The 12,855-nt window shown below is 44.5% G+C and overlaps 1 protein-coding gene across 1 annotated transcript in view; it reads left to right on the top strand.

The window, feature by feature from the left end:
* The window catches only part of THOC5 (THO complex 5), a 42,315-nt gene extending 32,497 nt beyond the window's left edge, over nucleotides 1–9,818 (top strand). Inside the window, exons 15-19 of the mRNA XM_006869217.1 lie at nucleotides 3,263–3,366; nucleotides 3,510–3,597; nucleotides 5,767–5,882; nucleotides 6,838–7,028; nucleotides 9,712–9,818. Coding sequence (XP_006869279.1) covers nucleotides 3,263–3,366; nucleotides 3,510–3,597; nucleotides 5,767–5,882; nucleotides 6,838–7,028; nucleotides 9,712–9,775 — 563 coding nt within the window. The 3' untranslated portion in view covers nucleotides 9,776–9,818. The remainder of the gene's footprint in view (nucleotides 1–3,262; nucleotides 3,367–3,509; nucleotides 3,598–5,766; nucleotides 5,883–6,837; nucleotides 7,029–9,711) is intronic.
* Nucleotides 9,819–12,855: the final 3,037 nt, after the last annotated feature.

Raw genomic sequence — 12,855 nt, 5'->3', positions numbered from 1 at the left:
GATTCCTCTATACCAAAAACAACAGCACTGAAAAGGACATTAGGAAAGCAATACCATTTACAATAGCCGCCCAAAGGAAGAAGTATCTAGGAATAAATGTAACCAGAGAAACAAAGGACCTATGCAAAAAAATCAAAAGAGACCTATGAAAATGGAAGAATGTACCATGCTCCTGGATAGGAAAACTTAACATTGTGAAAATGTCAATACTGTCCAAAGCAATTTACACATATCATGCAATCTCAATCCAGATCCCAATGACATTCTTCAAAGAGATGGAAAAAACAATTACAAACTTTATATGGAAAAGAAAGAGACCCAGGATGAGCAAAGCACTGCTTAAAAAGAAGAATAAGGTTGGAAACCTCTCACTCCCAGACTTCAAAATTTATTACACATCTACAGTGCAAAGTATCTAAATATATTGCATGGGGAGGTGATAGTCTTTTCAACAGATGGAACTGGAAAGCGATAGGTCAAAGATTGAAACAAGACCTTTACCTCATGCCTTATACAAAAACCAACTCAGCATGGATTAAAGACCTAAATGTGAATCCCAAAATTATGAAGGCCATCAATGAAAAAATAGGGACAAATGTGAGGGCTTTAATTCAGGGAATACACAGACTACCAAACATTTTGAAAACTGCACAAACAAAAGTAGACAAAATAGATGATTGGGACATACTAAAAATAAAAATAAAACCTTATGTGCATCAAAAAACTTCACCAAAAGAGTAAAAAGGGAACCTACAGAATGTGAAAAAATCTTTTGCAACAACACATCAGACAAGGGACTCATTTCTAAAATATATAGGAAGCTACAACACTGCTACAAGAAAAAAACAAGTAATTCAATTGAAAAATGGGCACTGGACATGAACAAACACTTCACCAAGGACGAGATCTGGACAGCTAACAAAAGAAGAAATGTTTGCAATCACTAGCCAGTGTTGTTAAGTGTCATCAAGTTGGTTCCAACCCATAGCGACCCTGTATAGGGTTTCCGAAGGAGCTCTGGTAGCGTAGTGGTTACAAATTGGGCTGTGAACCGCAAGGTCAGCAGTTCGAAACTACCAGCAGTTCCATGGGAGAAAGATGAGGCTTTCTGCTCTTGTAAAGATTTACAGCCTCGTACACCCTGTGCAGTGTCGCCATGAGTCGGAACCAACTCCATGGCACTTAACAACAACAAATAGGGTTTCCGAGGAGCAGCCATTAGAGAGATGCAAATCAAAACAACAATGAGATATAATTTCACACCAGCAATAATAGCAAAGATCAAACAAGTAGAGGACAATAAATGCTGGTGAGGATGTGGAGAGACTGGGATACTTCTGCATTGCTGGTGGGATTGCAAAATGGTCCAACCTCTCTGGATATGGTGCTTCCTCAGAAGGTTGGAAATAGAAATACCTTATGATCCAGCAATTCCTCTACTTGGTATTTATCCACAAGAAATATGAGCCATAATACGAGTCAATATATGCACACCAATGTTCACAGAAGCACTATTTACAATAGCAAAAAGATGGAGACACCGTAAGTGCCCATCAACGCAAGAATGGATAAACTGTGGTACATACACACAATGGAATATTATCTTACCTTGAAGAACAGCAAGGAAGCTGTAAGCTATCATAGCATGGATGAACCTTGAGGACATTATCTTGAGTGAAATTAGTCAGTCACAAAAGGAGAAATACTGCATAGGATCACTACCATAAAAGTCTAAGAAATAGAACCCATACTAAAGAGGGGGGGATTCTTTGCTGGCTACTGGGATGTGAGGGTTGGGGGAGGTGAGAGAGGGGAAGGTGGGGCACAGTATAGGGAATAGACACAGGATCGTTTGGGTGCTGGGGAGGGGACAATACACAAGAAGGGAGGGGAATGGAAGAACAAGGTGGATGGGAAAACAATTAGGTTTGCATGGGCTAAGTGGTGCAGAAGTAAATAATGATGCATGAGCAACTTTGGAACAACAGGGCGCTGGGATACAGAGATTGAGACGTGGTTGGAATGGGCAAAAGTGGGGAAGTAATGTTAAGATGAAAGAAAAAAAATTTTTTTTTGCAGCCTCGAAAACCCTATAGGGCTGCTGTGATTCAGAACTAACTCCTAGACACATAATTACCACCATGGTGTGGCACTGGGATGAGCACTGGTCTGCTAATAGCAAGGTCAGATGTTCAAACTCACCAGTCGTTTCTTGGAAGCCCTACACAGGATAGCTGTAAGTTGAAACTGATTCGATGGCACTTAACAGCAACAACTGTGTATTCAAAGGATCCCTGGTGGCTCTGTGAGTTAGGCATTGGACTGCTAACCACAAGGTCTGTGGTTCAAAGCCACCAGCCACACCTTGATATGAGGCTTTCTCAGAAACTATAGAGGATCACTATGAATCAGAATCGACTTGATGGCAGTGGGTTTTTTGGTTTTACCATGTACAGTGGAGTCCCTGGGTTGTGCAAATGGTTAAACTTTCAATAATTAACCAAGTTTAACCCACCAAGAGTCACTTTGGACGACAAACCTGCAGAACTGCTTCCCAATGGTCACAGCCTTGTAACGCCTATGGAGCATTCTGCTCTGTAGCACACGGAGTTGTTTTAAGTCAGAACTGACTTGATGGTGCCTGGTTGGTACTTGCAGAATGTTTGGAATTAGGACCTCTTTGATCTAAGAGAGTCCCTGTTAGGAAAGGCATTGTGTTTCTAGGACTGGTCTGGAGACCTCTATCCTGGGCTAGCTCTCAGTGTGCTCCACATGGACACTAATATTTTAGGCCAGCATTGGTTGTCCGCTGGTCCCTGCTCCCCATGGTTGCTGGGTTATTTTACCCCTGCATTTGGGTAGTTGTCTTCCTGGACAGCAGTTTCCCAACTTCCCTCCCGTGGCAGAGAGCACTTTAGTCCTTCTCTCTGTCAAAGGTAGCTGGGAAAGCATAGCCCTCCAGGCTCCTACCTAATTAACAGTTACTGTTCCAGAGGCACCATCACTGGCTCTGGCTGCAAGGCTTGTGTCTCTCTGGCCAACTTTGCTTGAAGGGGAAGCCAGACATAAGCATACAAGCCCAATGCCATGTGCCTGGGCCTAACACCAGCATTCAGCTCAGTATGCCTACATTTCTAGCACATGCTGACCTGTAAACCTACTGTGTGCCTGGTGTAGTAGGATAGCTCCCAGGAGGATGCTAAGTACCCAGTTGTGGCATCTGCTTTCTATCTGTGACAGTGTCTGTCTCACTCTCTTCTAGAACATGGCATTGTGCCAGTTACCAGTGATTGCCAATACCTCTGCCCTGCAAAGGTGGTCTCTCGCCTGGTCAAGTGGGTGACAATGGCCCATGAAGATTACATGGTAGGTGGAGGGCTGACAAGTCAGCCTTGCTGTCCTGGGGACTCTAAGCCCTTGTCACCTCTCAGCTCTGGCCCCTTTGCCTGAAGGGCAGAGCATTTGACCAGTTGAGCCAGCAATGCACTCTTCCCTGGTGACTCTTCTAGGAACTGCATTTCACCAAAGACATTGTGGAGGCGGGCCTTGCTGAGGACACCAATCTCTACTACATGGCCCTCATTGAGAGGGGCACAGGTAACTGCTCAGCTGCTCATGGTGGTCCTAGGCATGGGGAGCTGACAAAAACAATTGCTGGAGCCTTGTCCAGCTTACCAAAGATCCTGGAATCCTGTGGGGTCTCTTAATAAGTAATAATGGTTGTGGTAGCTGCGATTCAACAGGAACACATTCTCTGACACAGGCACATGCAGGCTTTATCTGATGAATGGCAACATCATTCTCATTTTACAGGTGAGGAAATGGCAGGCTTAGCCACAAATCCAGCCAGGGGTGGGTTCAAACCTAGATTTGACCTCCGAGTTTCCCACAGTCTAGAATCAGACATCCTGTTCTCCCACCTCATCACTCTCAGTGGTCAGAAATGACGTCCTGTAAGGTGCAGGGTTACAGGGGTTGCTTCCTTGCACAGTTTCAGCATGTATCTGAGTGGTACCAGAAACTCTGATTCCTCACAGCTCTCTGGCCTTTGCCAGGCATTCTTGGAGCCTTCCAGATTGCTGCAGTGGGTTGTCATGCCTGTGGGCTGCCACAACCTCAGCAAGGCCTGGCACTGCCCATGGCTCTGACCTTGAGGCTCGGTGCCAGAGCGGCGGAGCCCAGAGGGTTGTTTGTAGGGCTAGAATGGCAAGAAAGAAGACTAAATTGGACTGTGATATTAGAGCCCCCCCTCTCTCTCGCCCACTTCCTTCCCATCTTTGTGTCTTTTATTTTTGTTAGCATTCTGAAGAAATGAAGATATCAGATACAGTTGAAGCCCTTTGATCCATTTCACTCCCTCTTTCATGATAGGTGACCACTATGTGACATTTGTGCATTTGCTCTCAGTCCCTAGTTCCCCTTATGAGAACACTAACACCATAGATCACTGTTTGGAAAGGGCACAAAGTATCCAGTCCAAGAAGTGTCCAATCCCCAAGGGCAGAAGCTCATGGAACAAACATTTCTGCTTCTTGGTTGGGTTGTTTAGGGCTGGGAAAGATGACCAGCATTCTAGAGGAATATACAGAACTAAGATAGTATTTCTTTACATGATCACATGAGGAAGTCTAGAAACACAAAGAATGAACTTCATTTGAATACATAAGCAATCCCAAATATACATAGTTCTTCAGTCATTTTCCAGAGGGTCAATTTGAAAACCTGATACCTGATAGATTAAAAACAAACAAACAAATGATTAAGAGAGGTCAAGCCAGAAATACCTGCAGACTGTTAAAACAGAAACAACCCAAGAGGTTTGAGAAAAAAAATCCCTTTTCAGGAAATGTGTCCTTCAGGGAAGAGTAAGCACAGCCTGCTCTCTCCTGTGTTCTTTAAATCACTAGTGGGGTACAGAGGGGAGATGTCATAGAGATCACTTTTTGTTCTTCATAAATAACCAAAGAGGAATGGCAGGCTTGGCCCATTGGAGGAGAAGAGATGAGTGACGCTGTTTTTGACCAAGGTTAAAGCTATCAACCGAAAGAACAGGACACACACATAAATACTGAATTTTGTGATTACAAACGCAGGCCCTGACATCAGGCCTGGTTGAACTCAGCACTGTTGCTTTGCAGAGGGGGAAGTTTCTTTCAGAGCCTCAATTTCTTTAACTGGATTAATAACAGTGGGACCCGTCTCAGGTTCATTGTCAGGTAAAGTAAAATGGGAATGAAGGCCTCAGCCCAGTGCTGAAAACACAGTAAATCCTTTCAATAAATGTTGTCATTTAAGAAAAAACAAACAAAACATTTTATATAACAAAATATCAAAAATAGGAATAAGATAGCACAAATGTATTTAACTGATGTGACAGTTGATATTCAACATGGTTGGAGAAAAAAAGAAGCCAGACAGCTTTCACTTTCTAGCAAATAAATATCATTTACAACCAATTTCAGTCAAAGTCTAAATAGAATTCTTGGGTGAGCCAGTAGTGGACGAGGACCCTCAAGTGCCAGTTCAGTAAATAGACCGAGATCCATGCGGGGGAACCAGAGTTGTAGAACCGCATATTCTGCCACCTGGCACTTTACATCATAGATTCTGGAACAAAACTAAATGTAATTAGTACCAGAATATGCTCTGTAGCAGCACTCTGGTTACTATGCGGCGATCTGAACTAGCCTCAGCATTCAGTAGGGAGGGTGCCTCGTCCAGCAAGCTGGGTCTGACTAAGTTTTCCTCCACTCCCTCCTTTCCCAGCCAAGCTCCAGGCTGCTGTGGTGCTGAACCCTGGCTACTCCTCCATCCCACCGGTTTTCCAGCTCTGTCTGAACTGGAAGGGGGAGAAGACCAACAACAACGATGACAACATTCGTGTAAGGCCCGGCTGGGAGTGGCAGAAAGAGCAGGAGGGGTGTCTTCAGGAACAGGGCAGAACCTGCCGCTGCTCAGGGCTTGGGCACTGGTTTCGTTCCCTGGACAGAGGCTCCTATAGAATTCTTAGTTCACTGGAGTCTATACAGTGTCATATGGAAAGAACTTACCTAGCATGGGGTCCACAGGTCTCCCTATTTCTAAAATCGGCATAAAAGATTAGTGGCTTGAGCTTCTGTGGAAACATGACTAAACTCAGAATTGCTACAGAAACACCAGCATGAGGTGACATCACAGCTGCTATCATTACACTTGGTGATTTGATTTGGTAATAATGGCCAGGAAGCCCATTTTTACCCCAGCATCTTCCAACTTGGATCTTATCTTAAGATTCCTGGTCTATACCACCATCTTGGTGTGAGAGACAGACAAAGTTAAAGGAAGGGGCCAGGATCAGGAAACCCCTGTTGTCTTTTTTTTTACTTTTTATTATGTGGGTGAGCGTTTATAGAAGAAATTCGTTTCCATTTGTTAACATACATTTTGTTGCGGTTCCCTCACTGTAGCAACATTTCTTCCCTGGGTGCTTAGTTTCCATTTGCCCTCCTTTCCTGCCCTTCCTGCCTCTGAACTTTGTTTTTGAGCAAATAACTGTGCCTTTGATCTCTTATGACTGATCGTTCTGAGGAGTTGGTTCCTCCCTGAAAATTGATCCCCTGGGGGTGGGTTCAGTTCCAGGCTTGAATTCAAGGGTGTCCAAGGGCCATAGTCTCGGGATAAATCCTACTGTTTTGACAGGCCTATTGGGTTTCATCTGATGTGGCCTGGCTTCTGTAGGGACACCAGATTTAGGTGTTATAATGGAGATCTCAGGCCCAACTGTGGACAAAGCCCAGCCAGTGTGATCAGCAGCCCCTGGCAGGCAGTCCTGAGTTGCTGGCTATTCCGCCCACACAGGCCATGGAGAGTGAAGTCAATGTGTGCTACAAGGAGCTGTGTGGTGCCCGGCCTGGCCACCAGCTCTTGACCAACCAGCTGCAGCGCCTGTGCGTGCTGCTCGACGTCTACCTGGAGACTGAGAGCCATGACGACAGTGTTGAGGGACCAAAGGAGTTTCCCCAGGAGAAGATGTGTCTGCGGCTTTTCAGGTGAGGAGGCAGGCTCTGATGGCCTCTGACTGCTGCTCACAGGTACTTGGGGGCAAGCACTCTCTCAGAGGTGAGCCACCAACTCACATTCCCAGAACTCTTGTCTGTTCACAGTAATCATAATCCTGCTGCCAGATTCCTTAAGAAGAGCTTGCTCCCTCCTTCCTGAAATTTCTCCCACAGCCCACTTCCTCCCCACCTGAGTCAGCTGTTGCTCACACTGGGCTGGGTGCAGGGCAGCCTGTCTGCTCTCCACCCCGTGAAGGTGGGGGCCTGCAAGTGAGCAGTGCTGGACGAACGAAGAAGAGGTGGCCACTCTTCACTTTCTGTAGTTTCTTTGGAACCCACTTAGGGTTTTGTTTGCTCTTTATTATCCAAATAAGTGTTCTCAGATTCTGTACATCCCCACAAACTCCCCAGGGTGTGGTCTCCTAGGGAGAATGGCAGGTGTAGGCATTGGGGTGGGGAGGGTGGGGGTTATAGAAGGGATCAGCTCAGAAGGGAGCTAGACACATGGCAGATCCCTGCTTTGCTTCTTACCAGCCATGTGACCTTAGAGAGCCATTTCACCTCAGCTCTACCTTTTTCTCCAAACTGAAGTGGAAGTAATACCTTCTAGTTCATAAGGAATTAGAATTCTTCTGAAGCTTCTAGGGTGGTTCCTAGCATCAAGCAGGTGCTCAGAAAATACAAGTAGGTCCTGTTTGGTGTGTGGACTGTCAGGGATTACGCCGTTCTAGCAGGTTTTCATTTCTTTTTGGTGTTGGGTCCTTCCTTTCTCTTTTATCCCCTAACTCATAGTCTTGATCTTAAAGAGTGTTTCAAAAACCTAGGAGTCCACTGCTCAGATTCCCCTCCATTCTGGGCATGGGGTTAGAGAGGAACAATGTTTGTGGAGGGGAAGGGTTCTGATCTGTCTCTAATCAGGGCAGCCCCTTCCCCCTTGTCCATCCAAAGGTGCCTTACCTTCTCCTAGCCTTCTCTCACCTCTGTCTGGCACCTCCACCTGTCCTAGTTCAGGGTTGGCAGATACTAAGCATCTGGGAGGCGGAGCTGTGGCTGGCTGCTGCTCTCTTCAAGTACTATCTCTAGTGGCTCTGGGTGAGACTTCAGCTCCTCCCACCCTCTTGGCCGCTGCAACTGTTTCCAGGTGGGAGTTCTCAGTTCTCTAATAGTTCCCAAAGGCCTCATTCCCGGACGAGCTATGTATGTTGCCCAGTGAAGGTGTGCCTTTGGCAGCTCTGCCCAGTATCTCCATGGCTGGCAAGGTATAAGACTCAGGACTGGAATCGAGCTGACCCCTGGGATAAGGCTGGGAGTGAGAGTGCAGCAAAGCCGGCCTGGGCACTGCTGGGCTCAGGGTTCACCTGAACTTATCCAGATGGCTCTGCACCTTTCTGGTGTTGGGAGGCATGACACCCTGGTTGTGAGAAAGGGCTTTGGGACCAGAGAGACCTGGGTTCAGATTCCAGCTGTGAGCAGCTGAGTTCAGGTTCTTCATCTGATCATGTGACATGCCAAGCACAATGCTAGTGTGAAGTAAGTCCTTAACTGCTGGTGCTGGAGTAACAACTTCCATTCTCCCCTTTTTACACTCCTACCACACACATACATTCATACCTTATATGAGATAGCATGCATACATGCATATGCATAAATGCACACTTGCACTATACACTATATACAAATATAGAATCAGCACTGGACTGGAAACCACAAGGGCAGCAATTCAAACCAACCTGCTGCTCCTCGGAAACCCTATACAGGGTCGCTATGAGCCGGAACATATATACATACATAAACACAGACACACATTCATACCATTATATACATACACACACACACTCACTTGAACCCAGGATGTTACCTCTGGTTGTTGTGGACTATCAACCATCACAAGCAGACAAAAACAAGGGGAAGGGATCCTTTGTAACTGGACACGGATTCATTGTAGAGTGGTAAGAAGAGAGCACTTGTGGAGTTCTGCTCTAGGCCCAGAAGTACCAGCTCATCTTTGCCATGGGGAGATTGTGGACACAGGTCATGTCCTACCCCCTTAACCAGCCTGTAGCTGACAGGCTTTGGCATTAGAACTGGTTTGGATTTTTGGCTCTGTCACTTCCTAGCTGCATAATGTTTGACAGACAAGTGTACCTCCCTGAGCCTGTTTGCTCACATGAAGGATATGTAAATTGGCACAGCTAGCCTCTAGGAAGTAGGAAGGAGCCAGCCCTCAGCTCCTGGTAGACACTTATGGCAGATTTGTTCACTCCCAGACTCTGCCTCCATGAGAATCATATTCCACAGGAGGATTTCAAAAATGTCTTCTTTTCTTATTACAAAAAATAAAATATGCTTATTGTTGAACATTTAAATAACAATGGATTACAAAAAGTGAGGATCCCCTACCCGTCATCTCCAGAAATGACCACTATCCACAGGGCCCTTCCAAATGTGTGTTAATGCATTTATAAGCATAGCAATACAGTTTTGCAAAAATGATATCACATCTGACCTGTTCTGCAGCCAACTTTTCTTAACAATGTTTTGTATCATGTAACTCTATCAGTTTTTTGTTTTTTAACAACTCTTAAAAATATTCTCTCAGGTGGATGAATCATGAGTTGTTTTATCAGCTAAGAGGGCTAGCTGTTAACTGCTTTCCTTTCTTTTGTTTCTCTAGGGGTCCCAGTAGAGTGAAGCCGTTTAAATATAACCATCCTCAAGGATTCTTCAGCCATCGCTGACTGCTGCTTGATAGGTCATGGTTCCCTCAAGGCTTCACCCTGATGCTGGCAACTCAGCTCCTGACAGTCTCCAAAGCCTATTAAAGTGTCACCTGACCAAATGGCTTTTGTCTGGCTTCTCCTTGAAGGGAGGACAGGTGGGAGCCAGGGCACAATGTTGAATGGGCATTTGTGGAGGGCTGAGTGCACAGAGACGCTGACTCTGCAATGACCTCTTGTCCACGCACCGTGTTTGTTTCTGCTCTGAGGACATCATTACTTGAGTATTTAGTACATTCATCTCTGCTGTTACAAGGTTTCAGGAAAAGTCAAGTCAGCCTTGCTCAAAAATACCATTTATTCAGTTAATCCTTGTCACCTTTCCCTCCTCATCTCAGTTGCTTAAACATTAGAGAAAATAAGTGACACATTTTGCCATGTTGACACAGTCACCTCCTTGGTGATCCTCATGCAAAATTCGAACAAGATGAAGGGTGACCTTGTTTGAGATCCTGGATAGAGTGGTCATGGGCAGTTTTGTTAGAAAAGTTCAACTCTGTCCTTACTCTATTTCTTGTTCATTTTGAGAAAATATGAGAGTAAGTTGAAAAGTATTGCTACTAGGGTTCTAGTTTAAATGTAATGGTGATAGTGTGCCATGGAGTCGGTTCTAACTCATAGGGACCCTGCATAGGGTTTCCGAGGTTGTAAATCTTTATGGGAGCAGAAAGCCTCATTGTTCTCCTGCGTAATGGCTGGTAGTTTCGAACTGCTGACCTTAAGGTTAACAGCCTGACTCGTAACCACTATGGCACTAATAACAGGATAATTTTAATAGATTCACTTGAAGGGCACAAGTTTGAAAGAAAAATTGAAAACTGTATTGGTGAGAAAAAGGCCAGGAAAGTTATGTTGTTGTTAAGTGCCGTTGAGTTGGGTTCCAACCCACAGTGGCATTGTATAGGGTTTCCAAGGAGCAGCTGGTGAACTTGAATTACAGGCCTCCCAGTTCAAAGAGGACTTTGCATTCAAGCTCATTAACCAACAGCACCACACCAGGACTCCAGGAAAGTTATACCAAGGAATTTTTTCCCATAATGACAATGCAAGGGCTGTCCTATGAGAATTCAATTGGGAAATATATTCTTCAGCTTTAATCTTGTCCTTTCAAACTTTTTTTTGTCCACAAAACTCAAAAGAACATAAAAGGAAGATCATTTGAGTTCCTCAAGGATGCCAAAACTGCTGTTTTTATATGGTCTAAATTGAAGGGTACAGAATTCTTCAGGGAAAGGTTGTTGTTAGGTGCCATCGAGTCAGTTCTAACTCATAGCAACCTTATGCACAACTGTATGAAACACAACCCGGTCCTATGTCATCCTTATAGTTGTTACATTTGAGCCCATTGCTGCTGCCACTGTGCCAATCCATCTCGTTGGAGATATTCCTCTTTTTCTCTCGACTCTGCATTTTACCAAGCCTGATGTCCTTCCCCAGGGACTGTTCTCGCCTAATAATGTACAAAGTATTAGAGATCAAGTCCCACCATCCTAGCTTTTAAGGAGCATTCTGTGTCTGCTTATTCCAACACAGAAATGTTTGTTCTTCTGGCAGTCCATGATGCTTTTAATATTATTTTTCAACCCCATAACTCAAATGCATCAATTCTTCTAAGATCTTTCTCATTGTACAACTTTCACATGTATATGAGGTGAATGAAAATACAATGGCTTGAGTCAGGCACACCTTAGTCCTCAAACTGACATCTTTGCTCTTGAGCAGGTCTTGTGCAGCAGATTTTCCTAATGCAATACATCACTTGATGTCTTGATTGCTGCTTTCATGAGAGTTGATTGTTGATCTAAGCAAAATGATGTCTTTGACAACTTCATTCTTTTCTCCATTTATTGTGATGTTATTAGTCCAGTGGTGAGTATTTTTGTCTTCTTTACATTGAGGTGCAATCTTTACTGATAGCTGTGGTCTTTGATCTTCGGAAGTAACTATTTTAAGTTCTCTTTGTTATTGTTAGGTGCCATTGAGTTGGTACTGACTCATAGCGACCTTATGCACAGCAGAACAAAACACTGCCCAATCCTGGGCCAACCTCACTATTGTTGCCATGCACAAGCCCACTGATACTGCAACTTTGCCAATCCATCTCACTGAGGGTCTTCCTCTGTTTCTCTGATCCCTCTACCTTACCAAACATATCATTCTCCAGCCACTGGTCCCTCCTGACAGTATGTCAGGAGAGTATGAAAGTATGACAGACGAAGTTTGGCCATCCTGGCCTCCAAGGAGCACTCTGGCTGCACTTCTTCCAACACAGATTTGTTGGTTCTATAAACAGCCCTTGGCACTTTCAATATTTTCCTCCAGCACCATAACTCAAAAGCATCAATTCTTCTACGGTCTTCCTTATTCACTGTCCAGCTTTCGCCTGCATATGAGGTTATTAAAAATACCATAGCTTCAGTCAGGTGCACCTTAGTCCGCAAGCTGACATCTTTGCACTTCAACACTTTAAAAAGGTCTTGTGCAACAGATTTGCCTAATGCAATACATCCTTTGATTTCTTGACTGCTGCTTCCATGAGTGTTGATAGTTGATCCAAGAAGAATGCAGTCCTTGACAGCTTCAATCTTTTCTCCATTGATAAGAATGTTGTTTATTGGTCCAGTGGTTGGGATTTTTGTTTTCTTGACATTGAGACGTAATCCATACGGAAGGCTGTGCTCTTTGATCTTCATCAGTAAATATTTTAAGTCCTCTTCACTTTCAGTAAGCAAGGTTGTATCATCTGCATATTGCAGGTATTAATGAGTCTTCCTCCAATCCAGATGAAGACAGACTAGGAAGGAGTGACAAATTACTTCCGAATATTTAGCTGGACAGTGAATAAGGAAGACTATAGAAGAATTGATGCTTTTGAATTATGGTGTTAGAGGAGAATATGAAAAGTGCCAGGAGCTACCAAAAGAACCAATAGATTCATTTTGGAAGAAGTGCAGAGTGCTCCTTAGAGGCCAAGATGGCCAAACTTCGTCTCTCATACTTTGGACATATTGTCAGGAGGGAACAGTCGCTGGAGAAGGATA

The sequence above is a fragment of the Chrysochloris asiatica genome, unplaced genomic scaffold (assembly GCF_000296735.1).
Source record: "Chrysochloris asiatica unplaced genomic scaffold, ChrAsi1.0 scaffold00128, whole genome shotgun sequence".
In the NCBI taxonomy this organism is placed as follows: domain Eukaryota; kingdom Metazoa; phylum Chordata; class Mammalia; order Afrosoricida; family Chrysochloridae; genus Chrysochloris; species Chrysochloris asiatica.
Note: the sequence above shows the minus strand (reverse complement) of the source record. Positions and strands in the feature narration are given on the sequence as shown.